The 22,813-nt window shown below is 35.4% G+C and overlaps 1 protein-coding gene across 3 annotated transcripts; it reads right to left on the reverse strand.

Annotated features, from left to right (window-relative positions):
* Positions 1–630: 630 nt before the first annotated feature.
* Positions 631–21,470, reverse strand: LOC110711855 (E3 SUMO-protein ligase SIZ1-like). 3 transcript variants are annotated; one of them, XR_002509444.1, is made up of 18 exons: positions 20,910–21,470; positions 20,533–20,663; positions 18,699–18,779; positions 14,450–14,492; positions 13,313–13,385; positions 12,774–12,948; positions 11,756–11,886; positions 10,287–10,355; positions 9,935–10,022; positions 9,309–9,384; positions 8,382–8,455; positions 8,159–8,266; positions 4,575–4,733; positions 4,098–4,202; positions 3,925–4,005; positions 2,664–3,849; positions 2,516–2,579; positions 1,420–1,545 (listed from the first exon to the last, which is right to left on the reverse strand). XR_002509444.1 is itself a non-coding variant. In XM_021890296.1 (17 exons), the coding sequence occupies exons 2-17, from the start codon at positions 20,554–20,556 to the stop codon at positions 1,382–1,384; spliced, it is 2,637 nt and encodes an 878-aa protein (XP_021745988.1). In that variant the 5' UTR covers positions 20,557–20,595; positions 20,910–21,466; the 3' UTR covers positions 631–1,381. The 3 variants fall into 3 exon arrangements, 2 of the variants coding, with proteins under 2 accessions (XP_021745988.1, XP_021745987.1); XM_021890296.1 differs by lacking the exon at positions 2,516–2,579 and having other exon boundaries at positions 631–1,545; positions 20,533–20,595; positions 20,910–21,466; XM_021890295.1 differs by lacking the exon at positions 2,516–2,579 and having other exon boundaries at positions 631–1,545; positions 20,910–21,465.
* Positions 21,471–22,813: the final 1,343 nt, after the last annotated feature.

A 22,813-nucleotide genomic window follows, 5' to 3' on the forward strand; every position in this document is an offset into this window, starting at 1 on the left:
AAGTACTTATAATTTCTCAAATGACATACTTATAACTTGTTCATTTTATATGAATGAACTTAAGCAAGAATTTCTTACTTTTGACTGACTATTACCCTTGACCCTCACATCTAATACATACGAGGTTCTACTCTTCATCTCCTAGTTTCTTTGTAGTCAGGGGTCGGAGTCTCTTCATCTCCTAGTTTCTTTGTTGTAGTCAATTTGCAGCAACACTCGATCCAATTTCCTAGCCCTCATTGATATCCGTAATCCTCGCCATTAAATAGTTAACGCTGCGCTTGAAGTTTCAGGGTCTTCGGTAGGTCTCCTTCGATCTCGCTTATGTTATTTTTAATACATATCGGATTGTTTTTTTACCTTGTACTTCTGGCTTTTGGTTCTTTCCTTAGATTGAGATAGGAAAACCATTATCTTCTTTTGGTCTAGTGAGTAGTGATAGGGAGGCCGTTAGGTTGTATACCTTTCCTTCTGAAAAAATAACGTACTGATAGGATAGGATATGGTAGAATTTTAATATAAATGTTAAAAAACTAGTTTGTAACATTTCGAGAAAGACGAGGTACCAAAAATATAAGCCCATTACCAACATTCAATACTGTAAATGCCCAAAAACACCTAGAATACCAGTTACGTAATGCTTTAATAGTTTAGTTCTTAGAATAGTAAAACTTGGAAGAGCTCACAAGAGATCATATCCACCGCACAGCCGATATAGGTATTGCCTCTTACAGATACAACGAGTGCAGAATGATGGGCAAAAAAGGCCACGCATAAATAATATCCTGCATGGTGCAATAGAACACCATTTTGGGAGGGGAAAGGGATTAGGGCAAGGGAGGAGAAGTCCCTTTTCTATAAATAACTCAACCCCATAAAACATTTACAGGCTATTAAGCCACCAAAAAATAGGAGGCTGGTATATTTGCAGATCGCAGATACGAGAGGAAATCCCCTATGTTACTGATCAAAGGACATAGCTTTGGAGCTCAATAATTCACATCTAAATATCACCACTAACCAAATGTACTAGACTAGACTTGCTTCTTCATAAAAATGTATGTGCTACTATCTTCCAAACCCTGTGCCACAATAAAATTAGCAATGATATGTACCGTCCAGCCACATGCGAAGCCGAAAAGAGGTATTCCAGCTAAGCAATACCGAGAATGAAGAGGCACTGATCTTTCCGGAAAATGCAGATATTCTCATTCTGCCCTACTCGGCATCCCGTTCTGAGTTGTCATCCAAAAGGGTCAGTGCAAGCCAACTTCAAGTTCTTATGTACAGGCTAGCTTCATGAAGGGCAATAATATTATATAATTGACCCACAAGCCACCTTGAGTCTGGAGCATTATGGTTAGCAAAACCACTAAAACACTTACTCAGAATCAGAATCAATAGAAAGGTACAACCGCTGTCTAACAGAACGTTTGTGTTGAGGAAACGGGGAAGGGCTATCTGATTGTTGAAACGAAAAAGGACTGCCTGGTCGTTCTCGAGTTTTGTCAGATTTACTGCCACTGGAGCCCAAAAGAAAAGAAGCTGCATATACAGAAACAAATGCATATTAATTCTTATATTATAAACTGAAATAACCAGTTCTACCAAGAGACGTGCATGTATAGTAAAGAGAATCACTAGACTGGAAAGGGTTGAAACCCAGGAAGAACCTATCAAAAACCTGGTTGAACCACCTAGCATCCCATGTAAGTGCTCAAACACAATACAAAATGACGAACTGCTAATGCTACTCAGCTAAAGTACTTCCAGTGCATGTGACATATCTTCGCAGCCTACCCACTGCCCCACACTCACAAATGTCACTGGACAAGACAAAGTTATCATGTGCTAGTTGTTCAACGACCTAAAGATAATCACATAAAACTATTAATTTATAAAAGTTCATTGTGAAAATCGGAGGCAGCAATCAAGTTCTTCAACTTGGGTTAGGCTTGAATCAATTTGGATCTAATGTACATATAAAGGGTCAATATTGGCTCATCAAGTTTCGAGTATACTGCAGGTATGGACTGGGTCATTCTAGTCAGGTTAGTGAGTCTAATTGCGATAGTATATGAAGGCACACCTGTATTTTATGATTGAGCATACTATAGGCCAAGTGTAGTTTGAAAATAACTATTGCTAAAAGATCCATGTCCCAGTTTATTGTTGTTCACACTCTGGTACTCAATGTCCCACGCTGGTACGTGTACAAATGTCAGACTTGGTTATTTTGTGAAAACGTGCAATTATGTTGAACCGAAATTATGGGTCAAAGTCACATCTAAGTGTCAAGGGTCCAACACGGTACTTGAGGTAAAAGGAAGAGTCCAAGTAACATAGTCTGAGTAGCAATTTTGTAAATTTAAAAGTTCTAGCCTGGCAGGCATGTCCAGAGGTAACGTACTTCATGTGTAGTTCCTTCTTTGACTTAACATCATTAACTAGGGGTGTACCATAAAGGAAGCACACGAGTTATGTAAGTGCATTCCTAAACTAAAATGCAAAACACCTGTCACAGTGGATGCGATATGCATTCCTTGCGGACGTGTGAATGAGAGCTTCCTAATATCCATCTGGCCAGAATTTACCAGAACTTAATTTAGTTTTTCAAACTAACAGAAGCAAAAACATCAGATGAGAGTTAAACAGTAACAAACCAGTTTCAGCCAGTGAATCCGTTGCTCCTTCTCTTGAATGAGGCTGCGGTCCAGTATGTAAACCATTCATAGCACCTGACTCATCATGAGATCTGTCACCACCATCCCCAAGCCGAAGAGAGATCCAATCCTCACCACGTAAACCATTAGACATATCTTGTTGATTTCTTGCATCAGTAGGCCCACATGCATCAGAAGGCCTTGTAGGAAGAAATATTTGAAGAGCTGGATCTTCTCCACCAAATGCCAAGGGATTATCAACTAAACCATCATTTAGGTCATTATATGTTTGACCGACTGAAGAATCTGGCATGAAAGACACATGGTTCATAGCAGTCTCCGGAGGCAACATATAGCCATTCATTGATGTTGGGCAATTCACAGAAGTAAGATGTGGATTAGATAATGTATCTGGTCCATCACCATCTGAACCAAATAGCTGGAAACTGGAGGCTCCTTGAGTAGTGGCAGGCAAAGGCCACAGAGGAAGCCCAAATTCATCATCTGCTGGGTTGAAAAGATCAAGACATGAACTTCCACCGACCCCAAGACCAGGGGCCTCTGGATATGATCCTGTATGTGGATCACCATAATTGACTCCATTATCCATCAGACCATTGTTGTGAATAACCCTATGTACCATCATACCATTTTCTTCATCAGAATCACTAAGCACAATAACTTCCGAGTCCTTTGCAGCTGCCGCAGCATTTTGAGTAGCCAACCCATAAGTAGGATCAAGATTCAAAGAAATAGAATCAAGTTCCAGTCCATTGTTAACAGAAAAATCAAAAGTACCATTTGCATCTTGATTAACACTTGTATCTTCACCATCTCTACCACTAACAGTGGCACTACTGCTCATTGGAATAATCTTTGGACCACCATTTGGTAAATTTTCTAGCACTCTATCACCGGATGAAAGAGTGTTAGTATCCCCATGTTTACTAACTTCCCATACTCCATTGCTGTTCTTCCTGATTCCTAGTTTCAAACCGGTACCTTCTTGCTTAATTGGCTTTGAAGCTTCAGGCTTCTGCTTACTTTCTACTTCATCAGGAAGACAGAGGCTTCCATCAGGCAAATGCCAATGCCTAAGATCCCTGCGTTCAGTATCACTCTTAACACGCCAAGAGCCATCAGGTTTCACTTCAATCTCGGTTGTGTCCTCACCACAAGACTGCATCTGTAAGAAACCATAAATTACCCATAAGTATAAACCCAACATAAGATAAAGTGAAAGATCAATTGTGGAAACTACCATGTTTGCAATGCGATTAAAGTAAGGGTCAATAATTATACTCTCAAGGGAGTAATTCTTCAGACATATTGGACATTGCCACTGCAAAAAAAAAAAAAAAAAAAAAAAAAAAAGCTTCAGTTAGAAAAGTTCCCAGGGAACCAGAGAAAAATAATTAAAAATCAATTACTTGCCTTCCTCGAACGCTGCTGCATCTCAACAAAAGTTTCAAGGTCAAAACAACCCATATGCAGACATAGCCTGAATCTTCCAGCAATCTTCATTCTAGAACCACTCATCTGATTTGAAAAAAACCAAATTCCTCAAATCATAAACATAATCAATGTACCATATTATCTGTCTGTCATACTAATTTTCTAAATCAAGATTAATAGTCACTTGAATACTAACACACCCTTGAACTCCTTTATCAGTATCTAACCTTATAAAAAGGTTATTCTGTAATGGAAACTGTAAAATTAGAATTTTCCAAAGATCTAAGCCAAATTTCAAGAAACTTTGCCTATGGTTTGTCTGCTGCATAATTTATTAAGGGAAAGGAGCTCCATTCTGAAAGGAGTAAAATTTTTGGCTACGTAGATGTATTACACCATTGATGATACACAACTAATAGAATTATGTCTTCACTCAAATTAAAAGAAAAAACTTACAGGACAACGCAAGTTAACAGTTATGGATTCCGCAACAACTTCCAAATCACTGTCAATATCAGCATTCTCAGCTTCACCACCTCCAATGCAGCGACGCACACGAACAAGAGCATCTTCAAGGAGCTCACCATCTGATTCCTTTGGAATCAAACTTAATATCTACAAAAACATAGAAAAAAAATGATTAAAATTAATTAATTACTAAAATAAGAAATAAAGAAGGCTGAAACCAACGGAATATTATAACAGTAACAGTAACTTAATCCCAATTTGTAACTGTCGGACAAACAAGCAATTCAATGGAGCAAGTAAAGACCAAATGGATGTAATGTTATATGGGCAGAATGGGTAAAGACCAAATAGATGCAATGTTATAAGAAACTAACAATTCTACAGAAAAAGCGTAGACCAAAGGGATATAATATTATAAGGAATTAACCCCCTATTTGGGAGACCTGGACAACAATAAACAGTACCTCTATTAGACAAGAATGGGAGTCAACAAACGTGAATATTGTTCCAACCTAAGGGAAAAGGATCCGCAATCGAGAAAGTGATTTGTGAATTAGCATAGGTAATCACAGAAGAAACATATACCTAAAAGCCCCACCTTCGTAAACCAAAATGGCATTCAATTGAACTCGCCAAATCATAAGCAGTAAACAGGAAAGACAGCCCAAGCATTAAATGCATTTGTGTTTATAACTAATCAGTAAAACTCACTTCACATGCAAACATGGAACTATTTAAGTTTCATTGCAATGCATAATGTATAGCACCATGCAATTTATAATGACTATATTATTGATTATTATTATTATACATGCAATACATAATGACGATAGCACCATGACATATGAGAGTGGAGACAAAGGGATAATAACACAAGAAAAAAGAAGCAGCTTATAACAGGAGTCAGTCAAGGATTCTATTGATTGGGGATAGAGCTTAGTTTTCAAAAGCGGGCCTCCCCCTACCTAGGCACAGTGCATTCCAGAAGGGACTGAGAGGCTCTCACCTCAAGCAAGGCGTGAGGAGCTGTGCTTTGTGCACTTTTAGTTCAAAAGCGAGAGTGAGGAAGGGAAGGGATTGGCGTCAAAAACTTAACTCTTGCCCAGCCTTCAATAGAAAATTTGAGCAAACACCTTCTATTGTAAGCCTAATTGTTGGAAACCCTAATGCATAACTGGGAAGTGATTGGCAAATTGGTGGTTGCTGGTATAACAAATGAAGGCGGTGAGGCTTCTCTGGTGCTTTCTGGCACCATATCTGCCGTCATCGCTGGTCAAGGAATTCCAGGACTGCTCTCTCTTCCTAAATCTCCTCTTTTTTCATCAATCTCTCTCTTTGATCTTCTTTTCTCCTCTCGTTCTTTGTCTTCATTGTCCTCTTCTATATTCATTCTTCACTTTTCCTTATCGATCTGGAAGAGCTTCTTCTGAGTATTCTTTCTTCTTTGTTACTAGTAAGATGTTTGATTTTTATTTTTTATTTGGTCTTCTCAATCTTGATCTATAGATACTTCCTCTGTTTTTTTTTTTTTTTTACTTGCAACACTTCTCTAAAATGGAAATGTGACAATACTTGCCACACAACATATATGGAAACTTTTCTTAGCCAAAGTTACAAACTTGCCTTTACTTAACCAATTTAAGTTTCTGTTTTTTTTTTTTGGAAGGAACCAATTTAAGTTTCTTAAATTAACCCACTTACCCACCCTCTTTAAAGTAATTTTCTCTCTCCTCTCAACCCTTACATACCCACTCCTCCATTACTCCCACCGTAACAACCAAAATCACCACCACTATTCCCACCATAACCACCGCCCACCTCACCCAAATCACCACCACTTTGTTCAAAACCACCATCCAATCCCACCGAGCCACCAAAACCACCACCCACCTCTACAAATCTCGCCAAAACGACCACCCTTCTCCACCACTTTTGCTAAAAAACAGTAAGTTCACCACGTTCTCTCCCTTGAGTGTTAATGGTGGATAATTGATTTTTCTCTCTTCTCAATAATTGTACCGGTGGTCGTGTGATGGTGATAGATTTAAGGAAGAAAGGTGGATGGGATGTTTTTGTGGTGGTGGTTATTAGTAATTCATTTTTTTGCTAAATTTTTTTAATTAGTTTTCTTAGATCTAGATTTTTTTCTTTGATATTATTGTTGTTTTTTTTTTCCTATTAATTTTTTTGGCGATAGTGGAGCTGGTGGCTGTAGGAGTGACGATAGCGGCAGCTTCGGCAGTGGAGATGGCCGATTATAATGGGTGTTGATTAGTGGGTTTGTTTATTTTGCAGGGATGAGTTTAAAGCAGTGGGTGGGTAATTAAAAGTGTTAATTGAAGAGTTAAAGTCATGTGGGGACCAGTGAACAGTAGTTTTCTTTAAATGTGTGCTAAAGGGTGTGTTGCATCTATATAAAAACGGAGAAAGTATACTTTTTCCTTTTCAGCTGGTAAATGTTGACAGAATTGACAGGAACCACGACTCTGATTTAGCTGTTCACGTGACCCCCCCCCCCTCTTTTTTACCCCCAACACTATTCAAAAAGTTTTTTTTATTTTTTATTTTTATATTTTTATGAAAACCAGAATAGAAATTATTTTAATCAAAATTTTAAAAAAATTAAGTTGTGGCTACGAGAACCCTTTGCAAGTCGGTGTGGCTAGCACCTTATGACAATAAGATTGATCCAGATTATAATATTATATGCATGATACGAGGCTACAGACACTTCGGCCCTGTTTATTTCAACTTAAAAAGTTAAGATATTCAGTAAATAAAAAGTTGTAATCATTGTAGATAAGTTTAGATTATTATGATAAGTTCAATCAGTAAAAACCAGTTTAATATTTTACGTCCACTAAAAATCTATAACTTCATATAACAGCAGAGTACATAGGTAAAATTCATTTTTAATTTGTAATTAAAATTCACTTCTACAAGTATAGAATATTTAAGCTCAAATAAGGTGAAAAAGGAGTCTCCCTCTCTCTAAAAGGTGGAGTATACAGTTAAAACCATTAATTGAGGGATCTGGACATGAAGGGGAGAGAGAGAGAGGATACATGGAAAGTATATTAAAGGAGGTTGAAGAAGAGACTTGGTCATACAGTCATCGAGATGAGGGAAAAAGAAGAGGGCGGGGGGGGGGGGGGGGGGGGGGGGTTGAGTTTTATATTTGAAAATAAGTGCAACTGGGACCCACTCCCATTAGATGAGTTGTGCCGGTCTCCATATTAGTACATTTCAAATAGATTGCCCTAAATGTCCACCATTTACCTTGTGAAACAAAGGCAGCGCTCCATTAAGTACCACTAATATTGGTTAGGGTTCCCTTTCAAATTTTGTGAAAAGAAAACTAAGTCACCTAACAATTGGAGCAAGTGTAATTCTTCTTCTATCTATGCTCCAGATACTTTAGTAAGACCCCCCACACATGTTCATAAAACTTGCAACATTTAAATATTAATCGAAGTAGGCATCTAAAATTCTAGCTTCATTCATTTCACCAAATTCACATATGCCAGCTACATCACAACAAAGAAAAAATGAAATAAAAAGTATAATTATACCTGATGAAGACTACGCCGCTTCACTAATCTAACACCGAAACAGAATATACGAGAATCACGTCCTGATATAAAGATCTTATTAATTCCATCTCGGGTGCATTGTGATATCTGAAAGAGGAACAAGTAAACAAGTTGATAAGGTTCAATCACAACATGACAAACTAAAGGTAATTTACCCAACAAAGTTTTTGAAAATGGGGAAAAAAATAAATGAAAAACTCACATTTGGACCATCATCACGACCATTAGCCCCAAGCAATTGTGAACCAGGTCTACTGATAGCTCTGACAGGCATGCCTAAGACAAATTAATACACATGCTACATCAACAGTGTGCAAAGATATGTTCAATATTTTCATACATCATATTTTACTTTACCAAAAAAAAAAAAAAAAGAAAAAAAAAAAAAAAACTAATTTATGCCCAACAGTATTGTTGAACTCGTCAGCTAAAATTGTCAGCCAGCAAACAACACCTCTTATTCTTTCTTTCCCTTTTAAAAAGGTGATAAAAAGGTGAAAAAGGATAGCATTAACAACTAAATAAATACCATACAACTTGGAGGGCCCAATATAAGTAGCACAACAGGGGACAAAAAAAAAAAAAAAAAAAAAAAAAAAAAAAAAAAAAAAAAAAAAAAAAAAAAAAAAACCATATTTATAAAGACAAGTAATAAAAATTGGCACTGGCTCCTTTTCCTCCTTAAGTTTATTTCAATCTTCCCTCATTAACCTTCATACCAGAATCGACTATGATGTACACATCAGATCATTTCCAGGTAAGCCATATCATAAAAGGCCAAGCAGACCAAACATATATTTCTACAAAAATCAGACAGATGCATGAAAATCAATTCTATAGGTCTTTTTGCGAAAAATCAACAAGTACAATGAGAAAACATCCAGATGAGCAAACACAACTTAATCAGAACTGGGGTTAAAAAAAAAAAAAAAAAAAAAAAAGAACAAACAAACAAACAAACCAACCAAATCAAATCAAACTAAGAAATTCAATACCAACCAAATCAAATCAAACTAAGAAATTCAATTGTTACCAGATATCAAGGACTTAAAGCCAACATTACCAAGAAATTCTATAAAGATGATCACAACCTCACTGTGAACAGGATGAAGTAAATCAAAATTCTTACCATTGACCTGCAAATCTACATATTGCGGCCACTGCATCCTACAAGAAACCTTATCATTGAGAAGCATGCACCAAGCCTGAATGAGATACAAGTGATTAGATCATTAGTTTTCTTCTCCAGCAAATCTTGAACAATGCCAATCAAGGATGCCAGCTTAAAAAAAGCAGTATGCAAAGTTGAAGTGCATGGCATGTGTTTATTTCATTCTTTACAAAGTTACAATAGGTCTAACCCCTCCGTTGTATTTGTATTACCTTTCCATATTGACTTTCACATTTTCCAATGAACTACTTCGACCAAAAAACGGAATATATAAAAACAGATTTTATATGTAAAATAATGTTGGATTGTTGTCAAAAAAAATGTTAGATTTTTCTCAATGTATGTTTTCATATACTTTGATAATTTTTACTTTTCAATAATTCATATAGTAATCCATATATCCCTAGATATATATGGTCAAAATGTCAACAAGAAACATTCAAAACAATGGAGGGAATATAATTTTGAAACACAAAGAGACAGGCAGACAAACGAAAGAGAAAAATAACGAGCTAATTAACATGACGACAAGAAGACATAGCACATCTGGCAAATCCCTATTATTACTTAAGCAATTCACAAACCTGGACAGCATAATCCGGCTTAGCTAACAACTCTTTGTCAGACCTTGTAAGATGAAACGTTTTCTCCGCACACTGCACAGGGTTTGTACTGTAAATGGGTAGGAAACCACAAATCAGCGAGATCACATAGCACTACAAATTAAATGAAAGATATATGCAACATAAAGAAAAATTAAGCATTACCAAGGAAAACACCAAGGCAAAACAATTAAGTGAATATGCAATATCATCCCATTCAGGACAATAAAATGCAATTTTTATCAAACCAAAAAGTATGATACAAAACAGAAATCCACTTCAAGGTTCACTTCATAATGCACAACTTGCATAACGAGAAGATTGGACTACTTACCCATCAGTTGGCAAAGTACTAGCCATCAGCTTTACAGATGACAATGGGTGTCCCAGTGTAGACCAAAAGCTGCACAATATAAGAATACGGATAGTTGAGAATACAGATGAAAAGAGAATCATAGCCTCAAAAAAAAAAAAAAAAAAAAATAAAAAAAAAAAAAAAAAAAAAGAGAGAACATTAAGTCATAAAATATTTAAGATAAAATGATCATTTTATGATTTACAGTAACTAACTGATTCTGAGACACTAAAAAAGGGTAAAAATTCAGCCAACCAAACAAACAACTAACTCATCCTATTCCCACCAATCGAATTCTGAGACACTAAAAAGAAAAGCATCTAATTCTCTAGATGTGGAGTCCAAGGTATTAATGGTACAAAAGGTCAATAGAATAAAGGCGAGGATTCCAAAACATAATCTTGGTTCCCATCTGAATCCTATATGGGAAACAAAAGAGATTAGACTCCGAATCCCCAATACATATTCTATGGACTGGGACAGGACTTTAAGAGTGACTCCAAAGAAAATTGCCATAACAATCATAATCAAAACTAAACACACACATAAAGCAACAATGCCTTATAGTGTACCTTCAAAAAAAAAAACAAGTGAAGTTCTTTTCCTAACGATGTCCTGCTATGAAAGCCTGACAAGACATCTTCTCAAAAGGATTCATCCAAACCATCCTAATCTGTTAGTATTTAGTATCTCCGACACAATTGCCGTTACAAAAGCTTTGACTTGCTTCAAGATCTCATCACTGAAGGGAAGACTACATTTGATAGCCTTTGTGCATTGTTAATGAAAGATAAGCAATAACATGCCAGTGAAATTGGCAGCCACACTCACCTATCCAGGGATTTAGAAACACTACTGAACTCAACAAATTAGCAAATTCATGTCATCTAATTCTCACTCAAGGATCCCTGGTCGAATTTCCCAACAGTGTAATTATGATTTAATTTCCCGTCAAATAAGCAAATGATAAATAGATGGACATAAGACAATCAATATAGGCTAGGAAAAGATTAGACGAAGGCTGCTTCCATTTCAAAAGGGCCAAGGCATGTTTGAAAGCAACAAGACCCTCATTACTTAACATACATCTGACCACTTGAAACACAGAAAAATATGAACAGTGACACATGGATTTTACTAGGAACATTAACAGGTAACTAAACCAAAAAAAAAAAAAAAAAAAAAAAAAAAAAAAAAACAAAAACCCTTCGAATCACTTTCATCAGGCACTGTGAATAGCCTTGGTATAAGTTAACATTATACAAAGAAACCAAAACATTCCAATCAACTAAGTGTGTAAAGACCCTTGTTACTTATCATGCACAATATAAGACTTGGAGGTTGTCTTCTTTGGAAGTAGAGCCTATCAAATAATCAACACCAGATCCAATGAACAAACATGAAAAGTGAGAACATAGTATATTCTGCAGGATGTCAACGGTACATACGGATCAGCTCGATTGAGGCGGCAAACTTCACAATAGAACTGGGAAGGAACAGGTGGAATCCCATCCATAGGCTTTTCTGGTATAATTACACAGCTAATATGCTGCCATACTTGACACCTTGGATCCTCACACTGAAAACCAAATTCCAGAAATTTCAGAAACAAGAAAGTAACAACAAATAAGTTGACAGGGACAAAAACATGACCACGGCCATAAATAAGTGTGAATAAATTTCAGGATGCCCCAGAAACTCATGTTGATACCACTCCAAAGATCTATTGCTAGTCACAGGTTAAAGATATACACACTAACTTGCATACAACACCCCCCCTCCCCCTTCTCCCCTAATTAAAAAAATCTTTAGAGACGACAGAAGGTCAGGTAAACAACAAAAAATAAATATGAATGAGTGCAATAAGTTGACATAACATTTACAACAGATCTCCATATAAAGAGTCTGTTCTTTTTTACTCTTCAGTACATAGAATATTTTTATAATATAAAAAAAAAATGAATAAATAAAGGCAATGTATTGCTAAAAATACTGTTCTGCTATCAATTATTACTTGTAACTAAGCTTAAATTCACCAAAAAAATTACTTTCAAGTGCCGGCCATAAAAATATGAGTATATGACAATGCTAATTACACCCCCACAGGCATAAGCTTCTGATAAATATTACAGCCATTCCACAACCACATTTTTTAATTCATAGACTTCCCTACAAATCGATAAAAATTCTTAATAATAAATTAATGGATTAAAGATTCAAGATCTGATTTATCTGACACAAAATCGATAAATGATAAAGATGCATCTTGAAAGTTGAAACTAAACACATTTTCAATAATTTTCAATTCTCCAAAACTCATTATTTACCCTGTACGTTATATATACTTTGGCTAAGGTGTTATGTATGAATATGGAGGGAGAAAACAAGAGTCTTTACTCAACTATAAAAATCTCGATTGACATAATTGAAAAGCCAGCAGATTATATAAGGAAAACAAGCACAAACCTTGATCATTGACTCTGTAAGCAGTGAGCTACCACAAGGGCACCGAATTTTCATATCCACATGCAAAGAGTCATCAACTTCCTCTTTGGGTTTCAAGGTAATGGTAGCCGTAGCAGTATCCGACGTGCTTTGTGCTTTTGAAGCCAAATCAGTAGCACCAGACCCTTGCATTTTCCTGGTAACAAAGTAAAAGGTGAAAGCTTCAAAGATGTACCAAATCTAGTAGTTACAGCCAAGAAAACACCCAGAGTGCCGATTAAGAAAACTATGTTTGTGCTTGTGAATTTTGTTCCTCTTGACCTAAACTAAGGCTTCCTTGTAACAAGAAGACAGCATTTAAAAATACAGAATGCAGATAAACCAATCTTCAACAAAATTCGGGTAACATTTACCATAGATAACAACAACAGATACCTCAAGAGTCTAGACTTAGTAAATTAGATTAGAAAATTTACCAAATAACAGCAAATCAGAAAGGATGTATATATATGGATATAAAACATTTCACCATGAGAAAAACAAAAGTCTTGTTATAAAACCTGTAAATATCATCCACTAATCTTGCTAGTTCTTCCTTTGAAAGTGCAGGTCTTTTTACCCACATCTTGGAAGCTGCAATACAAAAATAAAATACCACTAGTCAAGCCACAATACACAAGTAAAAGAAAAACTTTCAACATGGCAGAAAAACTATAGAAAATGCAAAGTCAAGCAATTTGCATGAAAAAACATCACGCAAATATTAATAGACATGCAGGCCTTTCCAGAAGTTCAGGACTGCACAAAAAGTGAAAATGTGGCAGAAAAAAGGCTCTGGAATAATTTACAAAAGCCCATTAGAAAGTAAATCACAGGTCAAATCAGAAATGAATGTGGATAAACAATTGAAATAAGGTGCCTTATTGTCAGCTAGTAAACAAGGAAAAAGAGCTCAAGGAAACCAAAATCTCTCCCTAATATACATTATCAAGCTTCACAAGAAATTAATTAGATAGCCTTCATGCACCAAGCCCGGGAGTTATTCTTTTCATAAAATCATATAAACTGGAATATTGAATTGAATTGTATCAAGACGATAAATCTGCTCTATGCTTGCATAACTAGACCACTAATGAGTAATGACTCCAGTAAAGAGAAGGGTTGTAAAGGTTTAAAGCTTCAATCTACAATGCTACACATGAAATCCTGAAACAACCAGTATATCCTTGAAATTTTTTGTGAATTTCTCGATTGAGTAGAGCAACATTGTGACTCCCACATCCAAGGGATAAAAGGGGAGAGATTAGGCATCAAGACGAAATAAAAAGCAAGGGAGAAGGAAGAACTGAACTTATTCAAGAAAAACTTATCCAAAAACATGTATTTCGTATATGAAATTAAAAGTCTGAGCAAATCAATAGAAAGCTGCAACACATGCTCAGCGGACAACGGGACCCAAAAACACATGTCAATACTACATTGCTGTTACCACTTCACATACTAAGGCTAGAACACTCAAGAACAGATAAAAACTTTATAAAAAAAAAACAAACCCCATCAACTAGGAAGCATAAAACATCAATAACCAATAAAGACAAAGTCATCCAAGTTCCAACCACAAAAGACACTTAGCCCTTGTTTATCTCAAACTTCAGAGATTCATAAAATAAATCACGGGTAGTAACTAGACCACCTACCTTGATCATCAACAAGAAAAGCCAAAATTCGATCAACAAGTTCCTGCAAACAAAATTAAAAGATAAACATGTAAGCCATGCAACAAAATGATAAGGATCAATCCAAAATACCCTATACCCTTCTGAAAGACAAGTCCTTACAAGCATTTTCTTTTGATAAAATAACACAATTCACTATCTACACAACAATATGTGGTGGTTGAAACTGAGATGCCAAACCAATTTGCGAGGGTAACAGTATGACAAGTGCTCCAGAAAAAAGGTAATGCACGCTAATACAGCATATATAGGTCACTGAAAAGTTTACTTAGGATACATAAAGGTAATTACCAAATATTGAGTGTTTTAATATATTCAAGAGTAATATAGCATAAGAAAACACATCAAACAACACTACCTCCAACGCATAGCAACATCCAACTGAAATATAGAACAAATATCAAATCCTTAATCCAATTGCCACATGTTTGAAACAAGTATGTTATCATTATAACAAGGTTTTGCTAAAGCAAATGGCCTCACCTTTCTACACCCATGACATGAAACAAAATTGAAAAAAGACTTTTGAAATAAATTTCTAGTCAAAAATCAATTGTAAATCACTTTACATCCCAAGTATACCACATTTTTGTATACACATGATCCTCCATTCACCCCAATTCCTATCCTCTCTCCTCCAACCCTCTCTCCTCCAACTCTCCCCCCACCCCCCCCCCCCCCCCCCCACCCCTCTACCCTGTCTCAACTTAGAAGCAACATCTCCGCCATCTCATTTACATCTCCCAACTCAACAATTTCACTCACCATAACTGCCAACTCCATCTCACCTCCTTGGGTTACATTCAACACACGCAACCAAATAATCTTACATCTAGATAGACAATGACACAGAGTTGGCCAGGTGACAGTGACCATCAATGGCTGCTTATAGCAACAATTAGTCATGGCTGTTGGTAAAGACAAATTAAATGTGAATCAATATGCATCTCAGCACATAGTAAAGACATTAAATATGAATCAATATGCATCTCAGCACATAGCATCTTCTATGCAGTACAACTCTAGAGACACATGTCCATGACTGAGTCTGTCTCCGTGTAAAACATAACTTTCTTGGAAAGCATGCAAATGTAGCCAAGATGCATTAAAAAAACATTTATTGACTTCCACAAGATGGGCCACCCCTCACACAGATAAAAGGGCCACTCTTTGATGAACATTGACCCGTGATGAACTCCAACTTCATGTTACAGATTACAGGATGGTTATAGTTGTATAATTACAGAAAATTGCACGAGGCGGTTACTAACTGCAGGACATACAATTAAAAGCAGAAGCCAAGCAGAGCTCAATCTTGCAGTAAAACTACTCATAACAAGATTCAGAATCAAGCTCAGACTCCAACGCCAAGCTTGAGTAGCTCAAGTATTGAGCTTCAACTAAAATTATATGTTTTCCCATCATGATATTCTTTATTTTAACTTATTGCTAATACTTTCAATATCTCAAAGGTGGTATTTAGAAACCGGAAATCATGAATTGATTGAAATGATGGAATTCTATTTCGGAATCTAAAAACTGTACTAATAATTTTAAATATCATGTTTGGGAATTATTAGTATTTCAATATCTTGAATTTCAATTCCACTATAATGTTTATATAGCATAATTTTTTTACAAATGGTCAATAAAATTACTTGTGATCTAGAGTGATAACAATAGAAATATTTGTTTCAAAATAACATCAAAAACTTGAACAAAGCAAAAGTGAAATTGGCACTTCAAATATCAATTAGATGGGTGGCAGCAGCTATGGATGTTGTAACTCTGGCCTCAAATAAAGAGAGAAAAATACAAGGGTTGACGTAGATGATCAGACGTCTGACCACTAAAAGAAGAGAGAGAGACAAAAGGGGGACGTGATGAGGTCTGATTTTTTGCATGAACAGCTAAGGAATAAAAAATGACAGATTATATCAGTAATTTGACATTCTTCTATCAAAGGAGAGCTTATTTGGATCAAATCCAATTCCAAAATCTTTGATTTGTCTAACACTCAATTTGGTCCAATCCTAGACTTTCTAATGGAACCAAAGTTCCCAAACAGACCAAGAAAGTATTCTTCTGAATTTGATTATTACACATGAAACTATAACTTTCATATTATGCTTACTTTATACATATCTAAGCCTGCTCACGAACTATCAGAGGTGAGCTTTGTGCTAAGCTCGGCTCGTAAAAAAATCAAACCAAGTCCAGAATCTAACTGAGCATTGACCAATCTGAGCTTGAGTAACACGTGAGAAGGTTATATCATCTGCAGTTCAGCACCCTTAGTTACAACTCGCAAGTTGACTCAAAAATTCGACAAATGGACAAGCTGCTGCAGGACTAAATTCTCTACATCTTTCTAAGTCATTACTTTTCTACATAAAATCTTTACTAAATTATATTATGATTCTCACAGTCCATTTTAACGGTCATACACAGGCCCATACATTTAAATAAAACAGGATGCATAAACGCTAATAGATAAATGAAGAATACATTAGCAACTTCAGTGGACTATCCCTTCCAATGATACAAGGCAAAATTGCCAAGCATACTTACCCTCCTTCCCTATTTGCCCTTCAAATTCTCTGGTTTGGCAGCAACTTCATGCACGTCAACCACTGACAAGCTGATAGCACATCAGCATATTGTACCAGCCACTGGACAGCCAAAAATGCAGCTCTTTTGCATCCACTTATCAAGGCAAAGTTTGATTTAAATACTTCAAAACTTGCCTAAATAGGTTATTAGGTTTTTTTCAAATCATACATCTTATGTTTAGCTCAACCCACAATATAGAACATGAAATTTCTTCAACCCAGATCTCGAAACAAAATCCAACACCCAGTAATGAAACACAGTTTTTGCAAATAGTTTTCCCCATGCATTCTTTCAAGCCAGAAATTCTCACAATCTTCAACTCCGACTCTTGTCTTCAATTTAACTACCACACTACCGAATCCCAATGTTTACTATTATCAGCCAACTGTCGCCTCTTCTTTTATATGTTTCTGTCCTCCCTTAATGGCTTGAGTTATTCCTTCTAAATCAATCTTATATTTTACCCATTTCATAGGTGCTTGTTTCAGTTTTATATTCCCTTCTTATCTCATCTGTTTGTATTTGAGCCTTCCACCATTGCAACTTCAGCCAAATATTGTAGAGATCCATCAAAGTTTTTCCCCCTCTTCTCATACGTTCCCTTTTCTAATAAGTAATTTCGAAATATGACAAATATCGATAATATTCCTCCGTCCTTTTTTAATCTCCTCCGTCCTTTTTTAATCGCAACGTTTGGAAAATTACACTATTCATACACATTCCATTGTCTTTTGGGACTTATACAATGGAAAAAAATAGTCACGTGAGATTTTATTAGATTCGTCTTGAAATTTACTTTCATAATAGTAACTTTTTATAATTTTTACTAAAATACAACTTAAGATATTTTAAGTTATAAAATGTGCACTTGCAAGCGTGAAATCCCCAACGTTGCGATAAAAAAAGAATGGAGGAGGTATATGATTTAGATTTCAAAAACAGGAAAAGTTTATTAAAGGAACAAAGTTTATTCTAGCCTCACACCTATAGCAGCTTCGCTCTAAGATCTTTGATCCTTCACTTCCAAAACACATAGTACTGATAATAAGACTCTACATAGAATATGGATACAAAATTGTGCTCCATTTAGTTAGGTTTGAGTTTGTGTAAATCCCAAATGTAATCAATATGTATCATTATATATCACTGAAGCCCAATATTATGTCCATGCGCAAGTCCAAGACAGGCGATATTTGCTAACTCTAAACAACAGATACACACAAGAAACTCTTCTCACAAAGCAGAATGGCCAGACAACAGGCAAAAAATAGATGGCGGACCCAAGCAAACATGATTCACCCTAACAAAGTAACAATCATCCTACAAACCCTTAAAATAAATTAAAATGAATTGTTTTGAGGTCAGAAGTCAATTTCGAAATCATTCATGTAATTACATATTTTAATGCATAAGCCTCTACAATAAATGAATCATTTTTTAAAGCAAGAAAAGAAGTGTAACAGATCAAAACAAAAGGTATAAAAAATATATTGATATTCTAAATGTCATTTTACAAACAGCTCACAAAGCATTCAAAACTCTTAACATTTGAGTCCTCCACATTTAGCAATGCAAACAACTATAAATCATAGCACACCTGCTTCTTTCCCTGTTTAGAGAAACCTAGTTGAGTCAACACATCCTTCAGCTCCTTGATTCTAAAATATTGCAATTTGTCCTACAAAAGATTATCGCATGTCAAAGATATAAACCATTGATAATAACATATACTAATAAAATGACAATAAGGTTCTTAAGAGAAAGCAAGTACAACTTATCTCTAAACAAAACACAAGGCGATGAACTTTGCATCATGTTTCCATCATAAACTACACATATGAGGGATATACTACAGAAATTCTTCATACTTTCCTTCATGTACATTAAAATAAGTATCACATAGATAATAGAGCCTCAAGTCATCAAGTGAAATCTAAAACAACAGCCTCCACCTAGCCTATATTTACTGCATTTCACTGAACATGAATTTATTGGCTTGTTTCACTAAAATCGCCATATAGAGTGGGAAAGACATCATACAACAACAAGTCTTCCAAGATTACTGAAGAGTTTTTCTCACGCTTTCTGTGGACTGAGACAAAAGACCTATTTAAAGTCTCTAACATGGATTTTTTTGACAGTTACTAATTTTTTAATAAGGAGACGACCCTAGAGGATTGGCATGGCTTAGCCAGCAGACTTAGCACAACTACACAGCTGGAATGCCATGGTGAGGCTTGAAATTGTGACCTTGTTGAGTTTCCCACTATCTCCACAGTTTTCTTAGTCTAGACTTTTCGATGATAAAAATTTAAGAAATAAAAAATATATCAAATTGGCATACTAGAATGTCCACAAGAAAGAGAGAAAATAGAGAAGATATGTACAGCTAAAAATTGAAGGACTCGTAGGAGATGCTAAAGTGTCACGTGATATTCTCCGGAAGCCAATTTCCCAACCAACTAAAAGAGCAATAAATTTTTACAAGAAAAAAATAGGCATTATTCCGATGTAATTGTCAAAAAACAAAAAAAAGGAGTGTACCAAAGAGCGTCCATTAAAGAGGCAATTATCTAGTTTCTTCTCCTCTCTTAACCTACATGTTTAAGTTCTATCTATACATCATGCAGCATGATACTATAAATTTCTCTTGGTCTCTTCTTTAAAAAGTCTAATCTTCCAATTCAATCAAGATCACAATTCCCTTGGGAAGGCCATGTAAACTGTTTATATCATTATGTTTCTAAATTTATTCCCTTATAACCACCAATAAGTGTGAAATCTACGGTGTTCCCTGTCTAAAAGACCAAAATTACAAGACACTGGCACACTACTACTTTACTACTCAAACAACCTCACAACTCACGTGAAACATGATAATTTAAAACCCTCCAAACTGAATTTTAATACAAGCGTACATTTTATGCAGTTTCCCTGCCTTTAGGAATGAAAATTAGCTCCCTGTAATACCCAAACATTAAGCCCTTCACCAAGAGGCCAAATCACATTCTCTACATTAGCTCCCTGTACGAATTCTGGCAACATAACAATAAAGGAATACGACCATTAAAGGAACTAAAAATTAATATACTACATAAGGCAGCTTGCTATGCTCCCCACCTCTCATAATCCCTCATGCCGCCATATACGAAAAATAAATACATTTCAATGCACCAACCCTTGACACCAAACGAATAAGCTAATTTACTTCAGTGCACCAGTCATCTTTAATTATCAACAATATAGTGTGCCATTTCTAACCAGACGGCCGAGGAATGCTACACAGCCATAAACAAACATCGCCAAACTACTAAACTCCTCCTTACTGTCATTTAGCCACTGAATATTGCAATCTTACAAAAATCAATCAATTTCAATCACATAAAACAATATATAGTGACATATACACGAAGACGGCGAAAAATGTATACCTTACAGCTAGCCACCAAATCCATTACTCAGCTGCAAGATCCACCACGACGTATCTACCTTAACTGCTACACAGAAAGCCGATAAGCACACTAACGACTGCAGCTCATACTCAAGTAACCTAAATTTTCACCTAAATCACAACAAACAATCAAAAATTCATAAATTTTTGTTCATCACACACACCATTAACAAAACCAAAATTCGAAAATCAAACAAAACAATCAATCAATAACCTCATCAAAAACAAAAAAAAAAATCACAATAAATTTCACAAATTCAACCAAAATAAACCGAAAAAATCACAAAAAATAAAATCCTCAAAAAAAAAAAAACCTAGAAATTGACAAATAAATACAAAAAAAAGGGGGGAAATCACCAGAAGATTGAGGAAAGTCGTCGTCGTAGTCGGAGAGGAGAGAGAAAGTGAAGATGAGTTAGAGAGAAAACGCGGAAGTTGTAAAGGATTTTCTCTCTCCTGTTTTGTTGGTCTAACCTTCTATGGTGTGTATGTCAGTGTAATCACGATTGAAGGAATTCGCTCTTTTTTGACGAAGGAAGGAAGGAAGAAGAGAAATCCAAACAAAACGCCTTTTCTTTTCTTTTTTATTTTCTTAACTTTTCTTTTTTGTTTTTTTTAATTAATTTTAATTGAATATTGGGTTGTGTTTTTCCACCCAATTGCAGCACAAGGTTCGGACGTGAGGGTCCATTGTTAAATAGAGTTAAGGAAATGGGTGTTCAAATCCGGGTTATGTGAAATTTAGAGTACTCGTACAGTGTACTATTATCCTGGCTTTGGTAAGCAAGCAGTTGCGTCTTTCGTTTGCGTTTTGTGGAGGGTGGTCCCTCAATTTTCAATCAATTCTTTTTCTTTTTTGGGAAAATGCCAACTTTTCTTACAAAGTTACATTTTTTAACTTGTTTGGTATACGGGGTAAAAATTTTATACTTATATAGTAGATAGCCCGGGCGTTACCTCATATTACTATTTTTATAGTTGTGTAATAACTAATTTTTAAGGACATTTAATCGTTTATATGTAGGCCTCGTTTGGTTGACAAATAAAAACATGGGAAGTTGAAATTTCTAGGAATTGAAACTCTTTAGAGTTATTTGGTTGACAAAATCATGGGAAGTAGAAATTCCCATAAATTTTCACTTCCCACAAAATGGGGGTATTTAATTATCTAGGGAGACTTAGATAAGTGGAACTTCCCCATGGGAATTTCCACTTTCCATGGTTAACTAAACACAATTTAGCATTTCCTAGGAATTCCAATTACATGGGAATGCACATTTTCAAGGAATTTGCATTCCCCACATTCAACCAAATGAGGCCGTAGTATGTGTTTTCAATACTTTTATAATATAATGTTAATTTGTGTATAAGGTTAGGGCATAATTGACAATTAGCATATATGGTTAAACAAAAATGTTTCTTCTAAGAGCAAACACAATGGTTGTGGCTACAACCATTGTGGTTAATACTTATTTTATTAATTTCTCCATCTTCCACCTCACATATAACCACTCTTAAACCCATTTAATAACCAATATATTCCAATAGTTAATCACAACTTTTTGGTTATACGAATTACATTTTTTCTCTTCTACTTTTACCCAATCCCACCATACAATCTCTCTATTAAATCCTATCATATATAACTAATGCACTTGGTAATAATCAATCAATAATAATAATTATACATTAACATACATTAATAGATAAAATGACTTATGTTTTTTTTTTTTGAAGAAAATGACTTATGTTTAACATAATGCAATTTGAGATTTAATTAGTAAGTAATTAATCATTGATCAAACAAATGGGTGTCACACCCCCCATTTGCCACGTCACCAAGGACACCCATCAAAAGCAAAAAGTGAATATTATTTTAACTAATAACCAAAACTTGTAGCCGGTTATTTTCATAACCTGGTTACTTGTTTTATTCCATGCAATTTTCTCTCTCTTTATTATTTTATTAATTTTTCACTTTCTCTCTCTCACTAACCAAGGCAATTGGTTAACTGTTGGGTTTGCTCTAAAAGGTTCAGTGTTCAAATCTCATCATCCATATTTTTTTATAATATAATTGAGACAATATGGAGCATTGTTGGTTGTGTGGGTGATGTGGCATATTGAGGAATTGAGTGGGGGTGACGTGGCATAACGAGGATTTACGTGGGTGATGTGACATAATGAGGGGTCTACGTGGCGCATATACGTTCTTAGAAACGTTTTAATAGATTAGTATAAATAGATAGATTACTTCGTAT

The sequence above is a fragment of the Chenopodium quinoa genome, unplaced genomic scaffold, assembly GCF_001683475.1.
Source record: "Chenopodium quinoa cultivar QQ74 unplaced genomic scaffold, ASM168347v1, whole genome shotgun sequence".
In the NCBI taxonomy this organism is placed as follows: Eukaryota; Viridiplantae; Streptophyta; class Magnoliopsida; order Caryophyllales; family Amaranthaceae; genus Chenopodium; species Chenopodium quinoa.

Excerpts from the sequence above, each read along its gene's own strand:
- LOC110711855 (XM_021890296.1), bottom strand. The coding sequence starts at position 20,556 with ATGGATTTGGTGGCTAGCTGTAAG. Across the intron at positions 4,006-4,097 it reads TGCAGCAGCGTTCGAGGAAG|TGGCAATGTCCAATATGTCT; the intron begins GCAAGTAATTGA and ends TTTTTTTTGCAG. Across the intron at positions 1,546-2,663 it reads GGATTCACTGGCTGAAACTG|CTTCTTTTCTTTTGGGCTCC; the intron begins GTTTGTTACTGT and ends CTGTATATGCAG.